The 23510-nt window shown below is 34.8% G+C and overlaps 1 protein-coding gene and 1 pseudogene across 1 annotated transcript; one reads left to right on the forward strand and one right to left on the reverse strand.

Moving 5' to 3' along the window:
- LOC131035316 (3-ketoacyl-CoA synthase 9-like) overlaps positions 1-1414 on the reverse strand; it is a 28057-nt pseudogene extending 26643 nt beyond the window's left edge.
- A 10192-nt stretch (positions 1415-11606) lies between these two features.
- Positions 11607-14119, forward strand: LOC131035330 (3-ketoacyl-CoA synthase 4-like). The gene has a single exon (XM_057967007.2). The coding sequence runs from the start codon at positions 12410-12412 to the stop codon at positions 13985-13987; it is 1578 nt and encodes a 525-aa protein (XP_057822990.2). The 5' UTR covers positions 11607-12409; the 3' UTR covers positions 13988-14119.
- The last annotated feature ends 9391 nt before the right edge of the window (positions 14120-23510 follow it).

Raw genomic sequence — 23510 nt, forward strand, 5'->3', positions numbered from 1 at the left:
ATTTGTGTTTTATTTATTGCTTGTTTATGTTCTTTACTATTATATTTTGCTAATCGATGGATAAAGGATAAGTTTGTGAATTGCATTTCTAAAATATCACTGATTCTCTCCTCCCCTCTTAGTGAGCCCCGATTCTAACACTTTCCTTACTCTTTGTTTGGCTTTTATATATGCAAGCTCATACCACAGTGTACTGCTTGATGTATTGCCAAATCTGTGAAGACTCATACTTAATAGCTCCATGTGATGCTCTACTAATGATAAATATTTTTGTAGCTCATCCAAAACTTCTCTCCCTCCTACATGGATACAAAAGTGTTCAAATGCTAACTTGAAGTCTAGGATATAGAGCTTTACATCCTTTTTCAACACTTTTCGTGAAAATAGTATGAGAAAAAACATAATCTATTTTGATAGAGAAAGTACTAATGGACCCAAAGTTGTTATATTGGCTTTAAGTGCATTGCCTACAACAGACATGAGCTCCTTGGAAATGTTCAAGCCCTTGGTCCCATTGGAGTCCTCCTCTTGGAAAACACATTAGTACCTCATGTCATCTTGTCCATTATGTGTTCTGACAATATGGGCTAGCTAATATTTAGATCTTCGCCTATCTTTTCTCTTATTGGATAAGAGAATAGTTTCACCTCCCATGCAAAACAAACAATTGGGAAAAATAATTGATCTATTTGTGCCATGGCACCAATTCAATGTAATGTTCTAAATGCTCACAACTACTGCATATGAATTCCCATTGTTGGTGTAAATAAATATTCATTTTGGATATTATTACACTTACTTAAGTTAACTTAGGATAATGCATCTCTTCGTAGTTTCGATTTGAGACACTTAGGGAAGTGTGCACATAGGGATAGAGCTTGTAGGAGAAATTCCACCTTTTGTGGTCTTATTTTGCTATTACACTCCACATTTGGTGGGTCATCCACCTCTTGTGGAATATTATATTATTTCTCCTACCTACCCTTGTTTCTCATTGAGCCACATGTCATTTTTGTGTGCTCATACATCCATATGGCCTTGCCTATATAAGCAAGCCTCTATTCATTGTATTGGTTAATCTAGTTGATCATTTTGCATATTGATGAGAATATAGTTTGTTCTTGTCATTCTATTGTCTCTTTTATGCTTTTCATTGTGCCCTTGATCTTGGCAAAATCCTACACCCATGAATCTGCAACATTTCTTTTGCAAGATCTAGAGCTATGATCCATGCACTACATCCCATTCCTCCCAAGTTGAAACTCAAAATGTTGCTTCTCATCTTGTAGTGATTGATAATTATGATAGACATAGATGGAGTTGGATTGAACAAGTTCTAGTTCACTACAAGAATCCCAACATCCCTCGACCTCACTTTGTATTTGTCAAACAACTCATTCAAGGCACCAAACATCACCATCTTTGCTTCTACATGGGCTTCCTTCATGGTTAGCCTAGGTGGAGAGGTTGAAATGGCCTTTGGAAAGGATTTTTGGTCTCCTATGCTAGATCTCTCTAGAATTTTCCTCTAAAACTTCATGCTTTTATCATCAAAAACCTTTGTTTCTCGAGAATTAGACAAGAAATGCACTTTAGTTGCTTTGAATTCATTAAATGGATTGTGTCATGCAATCTCTACTAGATATACATGCCTTGGTTTATACTTATAGTAGACAAAAGTAGTGAAACCTGTATATGGTGAAATATGATGATGAAAACCTATTGTAAAACCATAAAGATCCAACCACAATAATCTAAGTCCTACAATGAAAAATCCACCATACACCAATAGAGATACCTAAGATCATGCAAATCAACAAAATAAGGCAATATTACCATTCAAATGTCAAGTAGGGTTTCAATCTCCATTGATCTTGTTTGATAATTTTGCTCTCAGATTTTATGTGTGCACAAGAGCTCAATAAAGAACAGATTGTGGTTGATAGTTTGATTGCAAGAAGGCTTGATTGACGCAGTTGTTAGGTGATTCGGTGCATTGATTAGGGTTGATAATGAAGGAGAGTATCCTTTTATGTAGAAGACACCTTAAGAAATGGAGGGATAATATTAAAAGATGAAGAGGATACATGGTCAGCTAAGATTAAAGAGTAGGTAGAAGAAATAATAAAATAATGAGAGGGTAGGTGGTGTAGGAATTAAGAGATGAATGACATGTGTCATGGATAGAAAAGGCTAGTGAATTAATTAAATAAATAAAGATTTTTTTAATTAATAGAAGAAGTGGGATCAATTAAATAAGTAAAATATTTATTTAATTTAGGAAAGGACAATTTAAATAAATAAAAGTATTTATTTAAATTAGAAAAGGGGCCAGAAGAGGCCAAATTAATTAATTAAATAAATAAAGATTCATTTAATTAATAGGCGAATTGGGATAAAATAATTAAATAAATAAAAAATATTTATTTAATTAAAGAGGACAATTTTAGGTGTCTACAAAACCAATCAAACCACATACATACATCAATCTTACTAAATCAGGACTAGCATGTTCCCACAGTTTCCATAAACTATTCTTCCTTATGGCTTCTATCATCACAAGCAACAGAGGAATTGATAAGAAATACAAAGCATTGCTAATAAGATAATGGTTCCCCAACTTAACATGCATGACATCGAGAGAGTGAAAGAAGTCATGCAATTTCCTGTGAACTCTAATGGAGAATCTCTGGGATCCTGCATTAGGGCCAGAGCTTTCAACCCCTCTATGCACAATCTCAATTGAAAAAATCTCCTGCTCATTCACCATATTTCTAGTGACCAAGTAATTTAACAGTATTATTCTAGATTCCAACTAAAATCTTGTATAATAATTTATATTCTCTACAAATAGTTTTTAAATTTTCACCCCGGGATGCAAAACTGTAACATGACACTTTGTTACAACAATTGACTCCTATATATCAATTTCTCTGATCTATAGAAGGGTATGGACCTAATAAACTCATAACCCAAGAAAGTTGGTATGATATTGCATGCACTTCAAAATGACCAAACCCTAGTATATAAAAACTTGAATAACACCTTAAACTATGAGCTCACACAATAAAATGGCTCGAAAGAACCATTCACTTACCAAACCACACAAAATTCTCCACACTCCTTTGTTCAATTAATTTCTCATGAAACTTCTGGGTAGATTTTGAGCAGCATTATATTTTTGGAAAGATAAAGTTCATCCACATTTGATATTTTGAGGACAAGGTCATTCAGAGCTCCTTTGTCCTACATTTTTAGGCTCAAATTCCAGTCAGGTTTCATTCATCTTTCTCATTTGACATCTGTGTTTACAACTTCATATCAAATCCGAAACTACCCGTTCATGTTTATTTATGTGAATTTTTCATGTCTAGCCCTAGATCCCCCAAAGATGAAAAGCCTCATCAACATCATCCTATGCTAGAGGCAAGTAGTATGTTGTATAAGAGTCTAAGTGAGTCAGCTAATGGACTCTAGGGTCTTTACTTCAACACCCTCCTACAAAATGGAAGAGATAGCGACATGTTCAAACTCTAGTCTAGATATGGGTCTTAGATCCTAGTTTTGGACATGTTATACTCCAATTTATCCTATACAAAGCCCCCATCTCTAACCTGGAACTCTTGCATATCTAAGTAAATAAGGATTTCATTAAGGACGATCTCATAATAGAGTTTTCTCAAAAAGTATTAAAGGACTTGAATGGTATTTCAAGGAGGATGACCAAAAGCCATCCACCACCTATCCCAAAAATTATTCCTTATCCTTTGGCAATGGCACCAATGGATGGTTAACCTCTTGTAAGCATCATGCATGGGTGCATTGATTTGTGGATCAATGAGCATTACACACAAGTCAAATTTTATTTATTTTTGTTTAATTTGGCCATAACAATTTTTTGTGTAAAATTGTCTTAGATTTTTCCTCTTGCTTGACCAAGTGTTGATTTTCCCATTCGTGGATACTAATTTGAGAGACGATGAATTCTAGTGAGGTCATAAGGTAGTGTATATGGTAAAAAGTGGATAATAGAAACAACAATATTGAAAGACTAAAATGGATCAACGACAATACTAGCCTAACAATGAAAGCAATCCACCATACACAATGAAGATACCTAAGATCAGTAAATCAATAAAAACAAAACAAATATACCATTCACATGTCAAGTAGGTTTTCAATCTCCATTGTCTCCTATCTCCATTGATCTTGTTTGATATATTTTCTCTCAGATTTTATTTATGCACAAGAGCTCAACAAAGAACAGATTGTGGTTGATAGCTTGGTTGCAAGAAGACTTCATAACATAATCAAGTGGTTAGAATGCTCATTCATTAGGTCATTAGGGTTGATAATGAAGGAGAGTATCCTCTTATATAGAGAACACTATAAGAAATGGAGGGATAAGATTGAGAGGTGTAAAGATAAATGGTCGGCTAGGATTAAAGGGTAAGTAGAGGAAACAATTAAATGATAAAGGGGGTAGGTAAGAGAAGAATTAAGAGATAAATGACATGTGTCATGGGTAGAAAATGCTAATGAATTAATTAAATAAATAAAGGTTTATTTAATTAATAGAGGAAGTGGGATCAATTAAATAAATAAAATATTTATTTAATTTAGGAAAAGGACAATTTAAATAAATAATAGTATTTATTTAAATGAGCAAAGACTTAGAAGAGGATTAATGAATTAATTAAATAAATAAGAATTTAATTAATTAATAGAAGACTTAGGATAAAATAATTAAATAAATAAAAATATTTATTTAATTAGACAGGACAATTTTAGGTGTCTATAGGTAGACCTTTGGAAGTTTGTTGCAGCTAGATCTCTCAACCTTTCAATTGTTTCCTCAAGGTCTCTCTTGTTATTTTCTATCCAACCTATTATATTTATTGAGTGCTTGGAGGATGCCAAGGCATTGTTGGAGATATTTGTTATGGTTGTTCTTTAGTAGGTTTTGATGAGGAGATGAAATAGGGTTGTGATCAACTATTGGTGCATTATCTACTCCTAGAAATTAAATAAAAGACGCTTTAAAAACTAGTTAAATCTATCTATTTAATCAATTTTTTACACTATTTTAAAAAAAAACTTATGTCTTTAATTGTGGCAACATTTTGGTGGATAAATGATGATGAAAGGCTATCCCATAGTGCAAATGGATTTGAAAACAATGGGAGACCACAAGTTTGATTGAAAGGTCAAGTTGAAATGGCAAAAATGAAAAGTGTTTTTAGTTTTTAAGTTCTACATTCCATAACACAAATTTATTATAATGCACTCACATTATGGGACAAATAGGGGACCAAAAAGGAGTGTAGCCCCTTTTTGGCTCCCTAACTCTTGCGCATGCTCGAATGATGACTGCAAAAAAAAAAGTTAAATCATACCAAAAAAAATTAGCTAGTTAGTCTCTAAAATGATATGAAATCTAAATTAAATTGACTAAAAGTGAAAAGCGGCTATACCAAACAAAACTATTGATCCATGTGATGAATTTGCCAGATCATATACATATTCACTTAATCCCGAAATTTATGTATGTAGTGAAGCATAGGATGCTACCACTAATTCAAGAATAGATTCACTAAAACTTGTAGCTTGCATAGAAAACATGATTAAGCTAACAAAATAAAGGTGAAATTTCTACAAATGATGGAGATAAAGAACCTGTAGGACTTAATACAATGCTTTTGCAAGTGGAAGATTTACAAGGAGAAGAATTTACAATATGCCCATAGGACTTTAAGCACAAATGTGCTATAGGACTTACTAATGCCTACCTGCAGTATTTAAAACAAAAAAGGACTTACATATGCCTATCTACAGGCTTAAAGGACTTACTAATGCCTATATGGGTCTTATTTCATACCTATTAGGACATATGCCTACCCGTAGGATTTAAAATTAGGATTTAGCCTCAAGGTGGTGTCATTGACATGCACAGTCCCCCTCAATGGCATCACCTAAGGCCAAGCATTATTTTAATTTGGAGCATATAGTGCCTAAAGGTCTTATACCTATTAGGTCTTACATCAAGGATTTAGTGACTAGGTGGTGTCGTGTACACTCCCCCTTAATGACATCACCTAAAACCAATCACTACACAGAGGATTTCAAAGTGATGGCTAAAATTCCAATGTATAGGATGTGCCCATGATCTTCAAGGTGTCTTTATTATAGAGTGCTTTCACTTGAGTGAGGTGCCCATGATCTTCAATGTTCATTTTGATATTTAGAAATGATACTCTAGAAAGAGTAAAGTAACTTCAAGTAAGATGGTACTTTTACATGTATTCGAATGGAACTCTTCCATAAATATTCAAGGCCATATTGATTCTTCAGGAGCTACATTCTTATTTTGCCCATTAGATTCAAAGACACATAGAAGATAGTCTTCTTATTAAAGTAATGCACCATCCACGTAATAGCACTTGCACCATATTTTTTGAAGGCATAACCTCGCCATAGAAGAAACAATATTGTTAGTAACATAATAATAATTTAAACTTTATTTTTAGTGCAAAGAAAGAACATAATATTATGTATTTGTCATTTGCCAAAAGATCATATAATATTCCTCATAAATGTAAAATATAGCCCAATGATTGGTAGAAAGGGGAGATCAACATATATTTTCATGAGAATAAGCATGAATAATTAGTTGTCTTGTTTAAAATATAAAATAGATATGCTACTACATATAGTAATGATTCATAAAATATTTAAGCAAGGACTGGGCTATCCTTTCTAGGTTTTCTCCCTAGACAGTTTATAAAGGCGATGACCACCCATTATAAGTAGATGCTTTACATCCAATAAATGTAGAGGATACTTAAAAGATAATTTAAAAAATGTTAGCTAAAGTTACACTCAAGAGAGAAAAAACAACGTATTAGTGAAATATGCTTTAAAAAAATTATGTAAATCCTCTTTGTGTATGGATGTGCAAAATTTTGAAACTTTTTTCTTACTTTTTATATTCACTTTTTCATCCTTATATCTTAGTGAGAAACAGAATTAATTTGTCAAATTTAGTATAACAAGAGTCCAGTTCTTTGAGAGAAATAGTGATCTCTATAGATAATTGTGTAGACCACCAATGTTGTTTAGGGTTCAATTAGTTCCATGGTATTATATCAAATTTAATACATTATCGATATCTAGCTATAAGTATGAGGCTAAAAAATATTACTCTTTTAACATACATTCTCAATAAAGTGTCTTTAAACCTTGTTACTAGGGGTCACCTAAATGTTCACCAATTTCTAAATAAAACTCTTTGCATAGATTCATTAATTATTTAGAATCATCCAAATGTGTCACCAAGTGTCTCTTTTCTTGTATAGATTAAGATTGAACTTAGAGGGTTTTGTTAATACAAAGTTTTATGATCTATTTATTCAAGGATCATATATAATGCTTAACGACATATATAATTGTATATAATGTGGTCAATATAAAAGATTCACCCCACAACATTTATGAAAAATATTTTTGCTCTCCAAAAGAAGGTTGATCTATTTTATGTGAATACACAACCAAAAAAAAAAAAAAATCCCTTAAGAAGAAAAAAATGGTTCTACTCTAACATATATTCCTTTTTCCATATAGTGGAAATATACAATCCAATGTATTTTGATCCCTTGAAGATAAAAATAGCTTCTAAGTTTGCCCAAATTGAAATTAACATTTTGAGTCCCTAATTTTGAACTCATATTTAAGAGTCATTTGCTATAAAAGATCCCCACAAAAAATAGTCTCATTGTAATTCAATATAAAAATTTCTGAATATAGCCTATTAAGATCATTATGGAATAGATGCCAAAGATGAAACCATTATGATATATCTGTTCAAGATTATTGGACAAATTAGTATGAAAAACTCGCTTCCATACATGAAAGTGTATTTTATTATTAATGTTAAAAATATTTTCTCTTCCGTCCATATTGAATGAGTGCCTTTGAATTGTAGGAGTCTAAAAATCTGTACAAACTGAATCAATTTTGATTGTCTAGATGACTGTAATACACACACTACAAAGTGTGCTTGATTGGCAAACGATTATCTGCTTGGATAGGCATCAATTGATATGTTGGGCAATATCATGCCAAAGGTCGTGACTTATTTACATTCGATCGGTTGCAAATAGTCTTTTTTTACTATTACAAGGATGAGTACTAGTTCCTTGAGTAATATAAGTACACAAACTTTTATGAAGATAAGAAATTGACACAGATGAGGGCGGGCTTCAATAAGTGATTCGACTTATTTAAAGATTTCATTTAAGGACTCTTATTCAAATAATGGTTTGATTAAGTTTATACTTTACAAACTTAAATATAAGGATAAATTATAATTTTGATTGAATATTGTAATATATATATTTCATATTTTTTCATAAAAAAAATGACAATGATCTTATATCAATTGTGATCAAATTGCAAGTGAAATGGTGTTTGCTTGAAATGTCACGTTCAAGAACTATGAATTTTATTTTCCTTTTATAAATTGAAAAATAATTTTTTGGCTTTTATAAAGACATGAAATTTAATAAAAGACTTCATGAATTCAATTTTAAGGTTAAACAAATGAAAAACTCGGGTTTCTAAGCATTATATCAAGCTATTTTTTTAATAATTTATAATCTCACATATCTCTCTAAAGAGAAACAACATCCAACTTTCTAAAGTACTTGATCTAGTAACTAAAGCACAACCTATACAATTGACACTAAAAAAAAGTTTTGTAACTATGTACTTCTCTTATAAGAGAATAATTTTGAGTTAATAACATTATGAAATTTGATGTTATTAAAATATATCTATTATACTTCACAATCTTATGCTATGTGAACATTAAATTTTTTGAAAATATCACTTTAAAAAAGAATATTTAGAATTTCCTTACTTGGCCTTGATAAATTGAATTTAAATGAATGGAGAAGGCATACTAAATACATAGCACAATTGGCCTTGCACGTGTGTTGATTTAGCATAAATACGTTTTCCATCAAGTTTTATATGTCTTCTAGTATAACTTGTAAAAAGAATTAGTACTAGCCTAACCTGCTCTGAGACCATGTTAGAAATTAGGATATTAGGATACTAATCATTATAAAAAAGTTCATAAAATAAATGAAATGAGAATCATACATGCATAAATGTACACATTACACACGATATGCATGGGGAAAACCCTTTCGGGTAAAAAACCCCATAAAGCATCATTTTATTAAAACACTTACAAATATAGTCTATCATAAACTAACCTTGAACCCGGGGATACTCCTCCAATACTTCCACATGGCCAATAATACCTCGTTTGCATAGTGATACAACTCACCATAAAGCTCCAAATGCACACAACTCTCAAATGAGAGAAAACCTCCTTAAATATAGGAGGAAGGGTGGCATCACTAGTCACACCTTTTCAATAACCCCTACTCATAAATAATTAATAATCTAATAGTTATAAGATTATAATTATTTCAAATGGGATATGCTTATAAAGCATATAATATATAAGGAATTATAACCTTATATTAGAACATTATATATAAATTTTATAAGGATGTGATCCCTAATAACATTATATTCTAATAGAATCCAATAACATAAATCCCCTTAGATTTCATGCCTATCTTGAACCAAAAACTAAAAGGTGGTAAAAGTGATTAAAACTAGAATTAGAGCAAACAAAGTTATAGTAATCTTGTAGTCTAGGAATTCACTAAAATCACAAAGGCTATTGCTAATTTGAAGAGTGCTACCACTAGTCCATGATGAAACCACTGAATCAAACCTACAACATGTGAAACACTAAAAATTATATTTTTTTCTTAGTTTGACTCATTACATGGGTCCCATTAGGTGTGTAGAAATGTGTGAATGAATTTGTGGCAATGTGAACAATTTAAGCAACCCAAATCAAACAAACACAAAACCACTCAAATAATAAATTAAGGCTTAGTGAATCCAAACAAACATAAAATTTAACACAAATAGACTCTATGGTAGACTCTATGTTGCACACTAAGAGCTGATTTTCACAATCAATAAGTGGATATGTATTCATGGTAAAATCTTGGCAGAATAATGTGGCATTTGTGAAATTGTGTGTGGTAAAATTTGTTGTGTTGAAGGGTTTTATAGATTTTAGGAGGATAATATGGAAGGCTAGGGTGAAAGGATAAGATCAATGGTGGAGATGGCTTGAGTTGACTTAATCAAAGATATTGTACCAAGTGGTAGAAGGAGGTGGAATGAGAAGATTGAGGACTACTATGAAGTAACTTTGCAAGGTTCTTCACAAAGGTGATTCTCGTCCACTTCACTCAAATAGGACAAGAGGGCTAAAAAAATTCTTAAAAAAAAAAGAAACCTATAAGCATAAAAGGTTGAATATAATGAAGAAGGGACAAGTTGGTTGCATGGGGAATGGGATAGGTCAACCCCACTTAATCAAAGATTAAGTGCATTCACATGTTTAATGGGGGGACTACAAGAGGACATGTGGGGGGGGGGGGAATTAAATAAGTATAAATTATTTAATTAGTTTTTTTGAAAAAAAGGGGATAAGGTGGATCGTAAGTAAATTAAAATTATGCATTTTCCTTAGGTTAGGACTTGAGAAATATGAGAAAATGATTTAGGATAAAGATCATGATAATTGAATATCAATTAAATAATAAAATATTATTTGATTAATGTAAAGGTAAACAATATAGTGAATTCTAGGAATAAAAGTGATCAAATGTAATGATCAATTTTAGGTGTCTACACTTATAATTCCGTTTTATTTTTTGTGTCATCCTTGAGTTGTCTAGACACTTTGCAAAATGCGGCTCTCTTTTAGTCATGTATTATGCAACCAACTCTTGAAAGTCCAAGGTTATCTTTGTAGATATCATCAAAATTAAATTTTTTCCATTAAAATCGTGGTAAATTCCATTTAACCTTTGCCTTTTTTTTCAAAAACCTCAACAACCCAAAACCTATTAAGAAAAGTTCAATTTCGATATTTAACCTTACTTAAACGTTAAAAAGATGCCTTTCACCACCCACCCCTTTATATAAAAATAGTATAACTATTATTCATTAAAAACATAATAAAAAATACTCTTTGACTGAAATGGGCCCAATTACAAACATGGAGTAGGTAGTTCGATTTGTTAAGTTTGAATTTAAACGCATTAGATATCGGATTTAACGATATTACTATTCTTTTAAAAGATTCAGAATGTTAGACGAACACTTCTGTCTGGATTATTGAAATTTTTTTCTGTCGGAATACACGCGTTTGGACCAATGAATGGTCAACATTCTTTACCCTTGTTTCTGATCTTGACTGGAGCTTTTTAAATTTCGTTTGATACTGAATAAAAGTTACAGGTTTCTTCACTAGCTGGAATTGGATCTACATTCCCTTCAGTGAGGATTTGTATCGTGTATTAATCATCAAGAGATGGCTTGGCAAACTGCACATTTTATCAGATCAACCACCCTGTTAGATCAACTACCTTTTTCAATCAAACTGTGCCATCAGCTACCATTTTGTCTCCAGATTCGGTAATATCTATCAAATTAATTAGGTTTAAGATAATCAGCCAGCTCCTCTATTTTATCTGGGCTTTTTCCATTTGAAGTCACAAAATCTGTTTAAAACCTCCCACTCATTTATGAGATTATGTCATTTTCGCTTGTTTTCCTGAAGGAATGCTGCATCACTATTGCTTGTATTAATAAAATAACTTATGCAATAATTAATTAATTGGTAGGTTACCATGCTTGTATATACTAAAATTATTATAAATACTTTTGTGTTTTGTCTACTTTGAGGGGGCCTCCGTACTGTCTGTGCCTGAGTAAACTGGAATGAGTGTGTTGAGTGTTGTTTTGAACACTTCTTGTTTGGACTTTTTCTGTGTTTGTTGCAGTATTTTCTGAATTTGATCGTGTAAAGTTTTTTTAATTTTCTTTTTAAAAGCAGTCTTGTAAGCTAATGCATTTTGTGGGGTTTGGCAAGTGAATGGTTCTTCTGAACCATTGCATTGATTGAGCTCATAGGTCAGGGTTTTTCTTCAAGTTATTATATATTAGGGTTTGGTCATTTTGAAGTGCATGCAATTATATACCTGCTATTATATATTAGGGTTTGGTCATTTTTAAGAGTGTACAATATAATACCAGCGTTCTTGGGTTATGAGTTTATTAGGTCCTTACCCTTCTGCAGAACATATAAATTGATATATAGGAGTTAGCTGCTGTAACAAAGTGTCGTGGTACAGTTTTGCATTCTGGGGTGAAAAGTTTCAAAACTGTTTGTAGAGTATATAAATTATTATATTAGATTTTAGTTGGACTCTAGAAGAATACTGTTTTATTACAGGGCGCTGCAAATATGTTGAATGAGCAGGAACTTTTTTCAACCGAGATTGTGCGTAGAGGGGCTGAGAGCTCTGGCCCTAATGCGGGATCCCAGAGATTCTCTATTAGAGTTCACAGGAAACTGCCTGACTTTTTTCACTCTGTCAATGCCAGCCATGTTAAGTTGGGGTACCATTATTTTATTAGCAATGCTCTGTATTTCTTATCAATTCCTTTGCTCCTTGTGATGAAAGAAGCCTTAAGGAAGAACAATTTATGGAAACTGTGGGAGCAGCCTAGCCCTGATTTAGTAAGCTTGCTGTATGTATGTGGTTTGATTGGTTTCATTGCTTGTGTCTACTATATGTGTAAACCAAGACCTGTATATCTAGTAGACTTTGCATGTTCCAAGCCATCTGATGAATTCAAAGCAACTAAAGGGCGTTTCTTGTCTCATTCCCGGGAAACAGGGTTTTTTGATGATAAAAGCCTGGAGTTTCAGAGGAATATTCTAGAGAGATCTGGAATAGGAGACGAAACATACTTTCCAGAGGCCATTTCTGCCTCTCCACCTAGGCTGACCATGAAGGAAGCCCGTGTAGAAGCAGAGATGGTGATGTTTGGTGCCTTGGATGAGCTGTTTGACAAATGCAAAGTGAAGCCCAGGGATGTTGGGATCCTTGTGGTGAACTGTAGCTTGTTCAATCCAACTCCATCTCTGTCTGCCATGATTATCAATCACTACAAGATGAGAAGCAACATTCTGAGTTTTAACTTGGGAGGAATGGGATGCAGTGCAGGGATCATAGCTCTGGATCTTGCAAAAGACATGCTGCAAATTCATGGGAATTCATATGCAATAGTTGTGAGCACTGAGAACATTACACTGAATTGGTACCATGGCACAAACAGATCAATGCTTCTGCCCAATTGTTTGTTTCGCATGGGAGGTGCAGCTATTCTCTTATCCAACAAGAGAAAAGATAGAAGGAGATCAAAGTATCAGCTAGCCCATATTGTCAGAACACATAATGGACAAGATGACAGGAGCTACCGATGTGTCTTCCAAGAGGAGGACTCCAATGGGACCAAGGGCTTGACCATATCCAAGGAGCTCATGTCAGTTGCAGGCCATGCACTTAAAGCCAATATAACAACTCTGGGTCCATTAGTACTTCCTCTATCAGAACAGATACTCTTTGTTCTCATACTCTTCTCTAGAAAAGTACTGAAAATGGGTGTAAAGCCCTATATCCCAGACTTCAAGTTAGCATTTGAACACTTTTGTATTCATGCAGGAGGGAGAGCTGTTCTGGATGAGTTGCAGAAGAATTTATCATTAGCAGAGCATCACATGGAGGCATCAAGGATGACTCTTCACAGATTTGGCAATACATCAAGCAGTACTATGTGGTATGAGCTTGCATACATGGAAGCCAAACAAAGAGTGAAGAAAGGTGACAGAGTATGGCAGCTAGCATTTGGTTCAGGATTCAAATGCAACAGTGCTGTTTGGAAGGCCCTCAAGACCTTTAAAAAACCCACTAAAGACCCATGGCTGGATTGCATTGACAACTACCCAGTAGAGATTCCAGAAGTCCAGAAAATCTGATCCACTCATGGTTTAGGAAATAATTTTTGTCATGGTTACCAAGTAAGGTCGATGCCAGAGTATTATCCTACTTCTTTATGTATGAAATTTCTATAAATTACGGTAAATCAATGGACTTGGTTTTAAATTTTAGATTATTTATAATTTATTATTTTTTAAGTACACAATTTATTATTTTATTTATTATATTTTAATATATTTATATTCGTGATACGAAAATTCCATCCTTTCAAAGAAAAACAGTTTTAATCAGCAGATGGGATTGAACAAAATCATTCTTCAAATTTACTTAGTGGAAGAAGGTTCAGTCCAAGACACCATGGCAATGTTTTTTAAGTTTAATGCTCTTGATAATATTTAATTTTGATCAATCTTTTATTTGTTTGAAAAAATATTAATTTTTATTTTTTATTTTATTTAAATATTAATTTAATTTGATTTTTTTTTTTAAATTATTAAAAATTGATAGAAAATATTGACGAATCTTGATTTAAAAAATAAAAATGAAAAAACTTGAGAACTGAGTTATTGAGTAGTTTAAGTCTTAAGATATGTCCTTAAGATATAATGCTTGTGTCCTTAATATTTTAAATCAGACATTAAATTTGGAAATTAGACCCTAATTCTTTTTAACCATGTTGATTTTATTTATAATCTAACGGTATGGATTTTATTTCAAGCCCCATGGGTATTGGACCTCTTAGTACATTTTGGCCCACAAAATTTAACCCCTAAAATTCTTCAATGACTCCAAATTTGCATATGGATCTAAAGTAACCAATAATTATACTATATTATTGATGGATTAATTTCATTTTCTATTATGACTTATAAGATTTAGATAAATTTAATCTAATTAGATATCAAATATTGTGGCAAATTCTTTAGTTTAGAAGTTTAATAAAATAAATATTTTGACGATTTAATCAAGACTTAATAAAATTATAAAAACGTAGCGATTAAAGTTTCCTTAACTGGTATTATTAGCCAATTTTTGAATCCACAATTTCAATTATTAACCAATTACCAAATTTTTGCCATGAAATTTCTCCTTGATGATTACACACACAACACAACATTTAAGAAATGAAAGAGAGAGGTAAGTGCTTTGGTCTAGTTCATTATTTTAGGATAATTTTCCATGCATATTTAGTGTTTCTTGTTGATTCTCTTATGCTACTTTATACTTGTGGGATGTTTTGGTACACTTGCACATTAGTTTTGTTCCTAGCACAATCTTCTAGACGGTTTAAGATTTTTTTTCCAAATGGTTAAAGTTGTGTCTTGTTAAATCAATATTGTATTTGATGGCAAGGATGGCACCAAAGTATGGTTTGGAAGTTTTCTTAAATTTTTTTGAACAAAACCTGATGTTGTTTTATCTTTATTGCATTAGAGTCTATGTGCAATTGGTATGAGAATTAAGTCATAAAGCTTATTATATGGGCAATATCTCTTATGAATATTTCGTGACATTAACTTTTACTTTTTTGGGGGGAAAAAGACTTTCTTCAAGGGTTTCTTTTCATGGTAACAATAGATTAATATTTTATTTAAACATCGTAGCTAATCTCTAAGATATTCAAAGGTCTCCTTAGGCAGAGGTTTAGTGAAAATATCTGCAATTTGCTCTTTAGTATTCACATAAACCAGTTTTACTTCTTTTGCTTCAACATTCTTTTTCAAAAAATTTAGTTTGATAGAAACATGTTTGGTTTTAGAATGTAATACCGGATTCTTAGATATATCAATTGCTGCAGTGTTATCACAATAGATAGTTATGGGTTCCTTGCATTTTACCTTTATGTCCTTCAACATTTGCTTAAGCCATAATACCTGTGTACAGTTAGTTGTTGCTGCAACATATTCTGATTCAGCTATTGATAAGGATGTACAACTTTGTTTCTTACTTAACCAAGAAATTAATTTACTTCCAAGAAAAAATGCTCTACCGGTGGTGCTTTTTCTATCATCCACATCTCCTGCCCAATTTGCATCTGTGTATGCACATAATTCAAAGTTTTCATGTCTAGTATACCATAAGCCAAGATTTGTAGTGCCTTGTAAGTATCGGAAAATCTTTTTTACTACCGATTCATGATTTTCTCTGGGATTACTCTGAAATCTTGAAACAATATATATTGCATTCATAATATCAGGTCTGGTTTGTGTCAAATACAGTAAACCTCTTATCATAGATTTGTACCTAGTTGGATTAATAGGTGTAGATTCATCCCTTAGTGATAATTTGTCATTCGTATTCATAGGTGTGCTTACCGGTTTAGAGTTTTCCATCCCAAATTTCTTTAGTAACTCCTTCAAGTACTTGGATTGACTCAAGAATATACCTTTATCAGTCTGTGAAATCTGCAATCCTAAAAAGAATTTTATTTCTCCAATCAAAGTGAAGAGGGGAAAACAAATTAGAAGAGAAAATGATCAAAACATAATGAAATAAACATGTAAAAATGCTAAAATATCATGAAGAGATCATTTCACCTTGCTATTTTACCTTCTCCTTCGGGTTGAGCTTGAAGTGAAGACACCCCTTGGTGATGCTTCACTTGATATGCTCCTTTTGCTTGTTTGATGTGGATGGCTCTCCAATGTTGTGCACAAATGAGATGGATCTTGGAAGATGATGGAGATGAGATGATTAAGTGTAGATGTAGGATGATTTTGACATGATAAGGATGCTAAAATGATTTTTCTAGGCTCAAAAGGACAACATAAGATTACTAAACTTGGAGATGAAAAATGAAGGGATGGCATCCTCAATTTATAAGAAGAGGAGAGGAAAAATGGATGGCTATGATGGATCCAAGATGAAAGGCTAGGATTGCTTGTGAGCTCACACAAGGCCCAAGAGAGGGTGTGAAGACCAAGAGATATGCCTTAAAGAAATTTCTTGTCTCCACACTCCTCAAGGTACATTGGGCAGACTTCCCAAGGTGCCTTGAGAAGAGCAAAGTGCATTGGGAAGACTTCCCAATGTGCCTTGAGAGGAGCAAGGGATGTGACATTCCTTGAAGAATGGGGAGGAGGAATTTAAAATTCTCCAAAAAGGGATAATCATGGGGATTGGAGGAATAAGAAGGAATTAAAAATTCCTTGGGAGAGGAGATGCCTAGAGGATTGTGAGATTTTGAAGATCTCACATTCACCTAGGAAAAGAGCATTAAAAGCTAGTGGTTGGATGGAAGGGACAAGGACTTGACTTCGTGGCTAATCATGATGATTAGCCATTAGCAACTCATTAGGAGGGGGTTTAGAGGAAATGTTAGGTGGGATTAGGATTTTTAGGAGGATTTGACTAGGAGAGAGAATGAGTGGAGGGAATTAAAAATTAGAAGAATAAGGTTAAGTTGTTGGCATTTTTTATGTTCATGTTGTGATTGTCATTGACGGACACACACTTGCATTAAGATTCTCTTTATACGTGTGAGTTAGAGCACAACCGGTATGTTGTATTATAGTCTTTAGACTATTGATGTTTTGCAGAATGTGTTTACCGATCTGAAGCGGCATGTCAACCCCAAGCGGTTCGTGGATACCAAGCGGTACGAGGGATTAAAGCGGCATAACACATTTTTAATAGTCTTCATTTTGACAAATCGGCGACCGGTATTTTGTATGATTCGGTAATACTTTGTGATGAGTTACCATTCATCGATCGTTTGACGGTGCCGACTCTCTGGCGGTGCTTTTTGTGTCGTGTTACCAGATATGTCCAGATGCATTGAACCTAGGAAATTGTATTGTAATCCTATTGGACCTACATGAAATCGGATTCCTTTATAAGGACATCATGTCTAGGGTTCTAAGGTTGTTGCTATTGTTGAGGTTGATGTTGTTGCTAGGGTTCAAGGTAGGTGAAGAGTTAGAGAGAGTTTGGATGTATAGAAGACTAAAGTAATGTTGTAATGTATTAAGATCGAGCTATCAAGGATCTAACCAAGCAATCTGTGCTATTTGATAGATCACTCACTTGTTGATTACTCACATCTTCGACAAGTTTGTAGCCCTTAACTTGGTAGGCCCAAAAGCCTCTTGTAAATCCTTTAACAAGGTGATTCACATCTGTGAATCTAAAATCCTCTAGCAAGGTAGTCTTTAATCAGACTTATCTCCTAACAGAGATTGAGATTCTTAACAGGATCTGTTCTGGTAAAGAACATTGTAAAACCTTAACCGGTCTAGTTTCTATTCTACAGATAGTTACTTGTGAGTTCCATCTCACCGTGGTTTTTCCCATTTGGGTTTCCACGTCAAAATATCTTGTGTTATGGTGTTTGTGTTGTTGTGGGTGAATGCATTATTAGCTATTTGGTTTGCATGTTTGTTAACCGATTTGTTTGCTAAATTGTTTTATCGGTTTATTGTCAGTCTTGCAAAGTGTTTAAGTGCAAAGATTTTTGGGATAGTAATTCACCCCCCTCTTAGTATTCATCAATTGGTTTCAGAGCATACCTTTCTATAAGTTTAACCACTTGGAAAGAGATATGGGGGAATACACCTTGAGGGAACTTGCTCAACGACTCACTCAGTCTGAGCAAGCCTATGATGATCTTATGGTCAAATACAAGGCATCTCAAGCAAAAATGAGAGAACATGCAGAAAAGCTGATGGAGCTATCTGAAAATAGTTCTGCAGATGAAGCAGACATGGAAGCCCTAATTGCAGAAGTAAACAAGTTGAATGAATCAAACTCCAACTTGAGAAAGGAGTTGGAAGGACTGACTATCTGGATGTGTCAAGAGCTTGAGAACCAGAGGAATGCTGAAGATCTAGTGAAAGAAAGAGATCATGAGATCTCAAAGCTGAAACAAGAGATCAGTGCCCTAACTGCTCAACTCCATGCTAATAAAGTGGAAAAGGACGACATGCAAGGTGAACTGAATAGTGCCATCTCTGAGAATGAAAACCTGATAGAAGCAAATGTTGCTATTTCCAAAGAACTCTTTGAGTCAAAGGAAATACTTGCTAAGTTCAACAAGAGTACTGTCAAGCTTGAGCAAAAGCTTGAATCTGCCAAACCGGTCAAGAATACCAATGGACTTGGCTATTCCGGTCATGAGGAAGGTGAGACCTCTGGTACAAATGCTGGAGCATCAAAGAAACAACCAACATCAAAGGATAAAGGTAAGCAAAAGTTTAAACCTATTTGCTTTAACTATCTTAAAGAAGGACATACTGCAAATATGTGTAGGAGTAAGACTTACAACAATTTTCCTTATTTCCTAAATGATAAGCCTAGATCCTATAGATTCAATGGTAACTGTTATGCATGCAACAAGTATGGGCATAGAGAATTTGAATGCAGGTTTGTCATGAATGACACTAGAAGATATCCTTAGAGGACCCAAGGAGTTGGTCTTGAACCTTTTTTGAACCAGAATCACAACCGGTTTAATGTCTTCAATCATCAGCCAAGAAGTGGTGGCTATCAAGCGGTAACCAGATGGAGAGAAAATTGTATAATCTGTCATGGTCATGGTCACACTACTGCAACATGCAAAAGGAAGAATGGAAACATGAACAATGGACCTTGGAGAGCACCTGGATTGATCTGCTATCACTGCAACAAACCAGGTCACATTGCCAGATTCTGTAGATCAAGAAAGAACATATCTGATGATATACCGGTCACTTCGGAAGGAGACATTGATGTTGACACCGTTCAAGCAGATATGAACAAAACCCAGAAGAAGAAACCAGTGGTGTTACAAGAGGAACCAATTTCTGCACCTAGTGTGGAAATATCGAAACTGGCAAACTAAGCCTCAGAAAAGCTTAGGGGGAGCAAACGGCGAAATGTTTCGAACCCCCGGTTTACACTTACATTGGTAAAAGACCTTAATCGGTATGTGATACCTGTCGCTTGGCAGAAGACCGAAAAATGGTAAAAAAGGCAAATTAGGGTTTACACCCTAATAGAGGACCATTAATGGCAGTAGGTGAGAGATATGTTTAAAGGCATTTTTTAAATCATTTCTCACTATCTGATTTTGAGCGAAGAAAAGTTTTTCAAAGAGCAGAGCGACGAAAAGGTGATTTGAGCTGAGATCTTGAGAAATTGACAAACCGCGAACGAGATTCAAATTCAAACTGCAAGCGGTCAAGTGGAGAACACAAAGTGGTGATTTAGCAACCGACGGAGTGTGGAGTGAAGGAGAATCGGAAAGCCCTAAATTCATGTGTTTTAAAAAGGTATTTCTCGACGTTCTTAAAGTTTCTATCATGGCTTCGGCATCTCATATCAGTTCTAGTGCATCCATTGAGTTTGAAAGTTTTATTCAATGAAAGTCCGAGTATAATGCTCTATCACAAGTTCCAGCTAGTGTGATAGTAGAAGAGGGAATTTATGACTACATAGACTACAAGATTGAAGACCTAGGGTCTCTAGCTATCCACTCACAGTTAGGTTTGTTTTGTGGCAAGGATAAGAAAATCAAACTGGAGTATAATATCTTGGAGAAGAAGAAACTCCACAATATTGTCTACTTCCTAGAAGATTTTACAGAAGATCACATAAGGATCATTTTGAGCAGAGTCCACGGTGACAAGATGTACCTAGAGAGGACGCATGATATCACGCCGTAGGCAATTCATGCAGTCACTGGTTTCTGCAACATAGGGGAAGTGCCAGCCCTAAGGACAATAAGCAAAATTGAAATGACAAGGCTCACCGGTTCAGTTAGCAACTCACGAGGCATGACAGGCAACTCCATCAAGGATGATCTGGTTAAGTATGCCTGCATGGTGATAGGCTACCAGACATTCTTTGCCAGCAGAATTAACTCTGTATCTGCTGCAGCGGTAAATGCTGCTCACCGGATGATTAAGGAGGACGCATCATTTGACCTGTGCACCGGTATGCAGAGGCAACTCCTGTCAAATCTGAAGTCGATCAAATAGGATAATGTACAAAGGTTTAAGTTAGGACAACTACTGGTCGGGTTGTTATTTTACTTTCAAGGATACTTTCCAAGAGTAGGAGATGTCCAGTGGTCTCCTGACCAACCAGTAACCAAGCAAATCAAGGAGAGCATTCAAGTAATTGGAACCAGTTACCCTGATGTTCTGAACAAGTATTTTGATGAGTTCAGATGAAAAATGAGCCAAAGGATGAGGATCTCAGGTGATATCATCAAGAAATATGAAGATGACATCTGCTTCACCATCCAAGTAGATAAATGCATAATGGAGGCTGTTGGGCCTAGATAGGAAGAAGTAGAGCCAATGGGCTATGAGGTGATGTATGATATGCTGGAAGGGTATGCCTCTACCCTTATTGCCTCACCGCTTGATCCTAAGGCGAAGAGAACCGGCACCTACCTAGAGAGGATAGCACCGGTTGAGGAACCACCAGCAAAGAAAGGAAAAGAACCTCCGGTAAAGAAGGCAAAGGCAGTGCCTGCAGCGTCTGCACCGGTTATTACTGCAACTCCAAAAGTGACTAAGTGGTCACCAGCCAAAAAGAAACCGAAAGCAACACCGGTTAAAGTCTTCGAGAAGAAAAAGAAGACAAAAAGCAACTCTCCAGACTCAGAGGAAACTGTGTCTGAGGAGCAGCCCAAGAAGGCGAGACAGACAAGAAAGAAAACAAAGAATGAACTGGTAGCGTCTGCACCGGTAAATATTGATATCTCCTCATATAAACCCTTAACACATTGTCAAAGAATAATAAAGAATATTAGGAGAAAATTATTACATGATTTAGTAGACTACTATGATGATTTTAGTGATGAGGAGAAAGAAGAAGTACTACAGGAGATTATTGTTTATTTGTGTACAAATGACCGGTCACCATTAGAGATTAAATCTCAGACACCGGATTTTTTGTATAAGGCATTAGATAATAAATGGCGCATTGCCATAGAAAAGGAACAAGAAATTAAGGATAAAGTTTTTGCTCAGTACTTTCCTGACTTGTCAAATTCTGAATTATTTGATATTATTGACCAAAATAAAGGACTCTTCTTCACTAGAAGAAGAAGACTCTGGCTATTAGAAGGAAGAGTAGATGATGTCGAAAAGGAAACTCATCAATATATGGTAATTGTTGTCCAGACTCACAAAGCGCGTCTTGCTAACCGACAAGCTGAGGAAGAATCGGTTATATCCAAACCAGATGAAGCATTTGATGATGAAAGAAATCTGGTTGTAGAACCAATCGACACTATTGATGTCAATTCCTTGGACGTAGAAGATGTTACTCAGGCATACCTTCTGAGGGAACAGGACAGGAGCAATAGGCTGAATAGGGTAATGAGCAAGCCGAGGACAGACAGGAAGCGACTAAGGAACACGCAGAGAAAAAGAAAAGGGATGAAGATGAGGAAAAGTGAAAAGAGGAAGATAAGTGAAAAGAGGAGAGAAGAAAAGATGAAGAGGAGAAGAAGAAGAAAGATGAAGAGGAGAAAAAGAAGAAGAAAGATGAAGAGGAGAAGAAGAAGAAAGATGAAGAGGAGAAAAAGAAGAAGAAAGATGAAGAGGAGAAAAAGAAGAAAGATGAAGAGGAGAAAAAGAAGAAGAAAGATGAAGAGGAGAAGAAAAAGAAAGATGAAGAGGAGAAAAAGAAGCAAGAAAAGGAAGGAAGCAAAGAGGAAGAAGAAGGAAGAGGAAGATAAGGAATAGGAGAAGAAGAAGGAAGCAGAGAAGAAGAAAGCGGAAGAGGACAAGGCAGGAGAAGCGGAAAAGAGCACACAGATGGAGACTCCGAAGGCAACCGGGAGTCAAGCCAAACCGGCTAACCTCACTAGTCCTATCGATCTCCAGTCTGCAAGTGAATCGGAGCTAATGCAGAGCATCAAGGTATCTCAAGAGCACCTTGAAAACATACAGAGGAAGAAGGAGCAAGATGTAATTCAAGTGGCTGTGGAAACACTTACCGGTTTGATACTCGGTACAAATCTTCCAACCACCGATTCATCACTAGCTATACTTAAGTTCCTATGCACATTAGTAGATGATCAGGTGTAGAGCCGTGAAGAGGTAGCTGAGGCTAATGTCAAGAAGGAGCATCAAAAAGCTCTCAATATAGCTTTGGTGAAGAACTTGAATGAGCTCCGGACTAAACTGAAGAAAGAACAAAAGGATATAAGGGATAGTTTGGATGAGGGAAATCTGCTACTTAGCAAAATATGTCAACCCCATTTGTTCTAAGATGATGTGCTAGATTAGAAGCAAAAGCTTCAAACAGACTTACAGTCCTACATGAGCACATTCAAGACGCCTTATGATTCCTTTGCAACTTATGGGCAAACTGTTCACCGGTTTCACATCCAGTCAGCCAAAATGGAGCAAGAGATCAGCACACGGTCTAGAGATTTGCAGGAGCTACAACTAGTTCTGCTTCCACATCTGCAAATTCTTCAGAAGTGTTATCTGAACCTGGATGCCTTGACAGTTACATAGGAGATGAGCACAGTTGACACCATGGAAGAATAGGTCTCCTAGATGCAAATAGAGAAAGAAGTAGCCACCTCCCTACTTGAGTCATGGTCTCTATCGATGAAAC

The sequence above is a fragment of the Cryptomeria japonica genome, chromosome 7, assembly GCF_030272615.1.
Source record: "Cryptomeria japonica chromosome 7, Sugi_1.0, whole genome shotgun sequence".
NCBI lineage: Eukaryota > Viridiplantae > Streptophyta > Pinopsida > Cupressales > Cupressaceae > Cryptomeria > Cryptomeria japonica.

Excerpts from the sequence above, each read along its gene's own strand:
- LOC131035330 (XM_057967007.2), top strand. The coding sequence starts at position 12,410 with ATGTTGAATGAGCAGGAACTTTTTTCAACCGAGATTGTGCGTAGAGGG.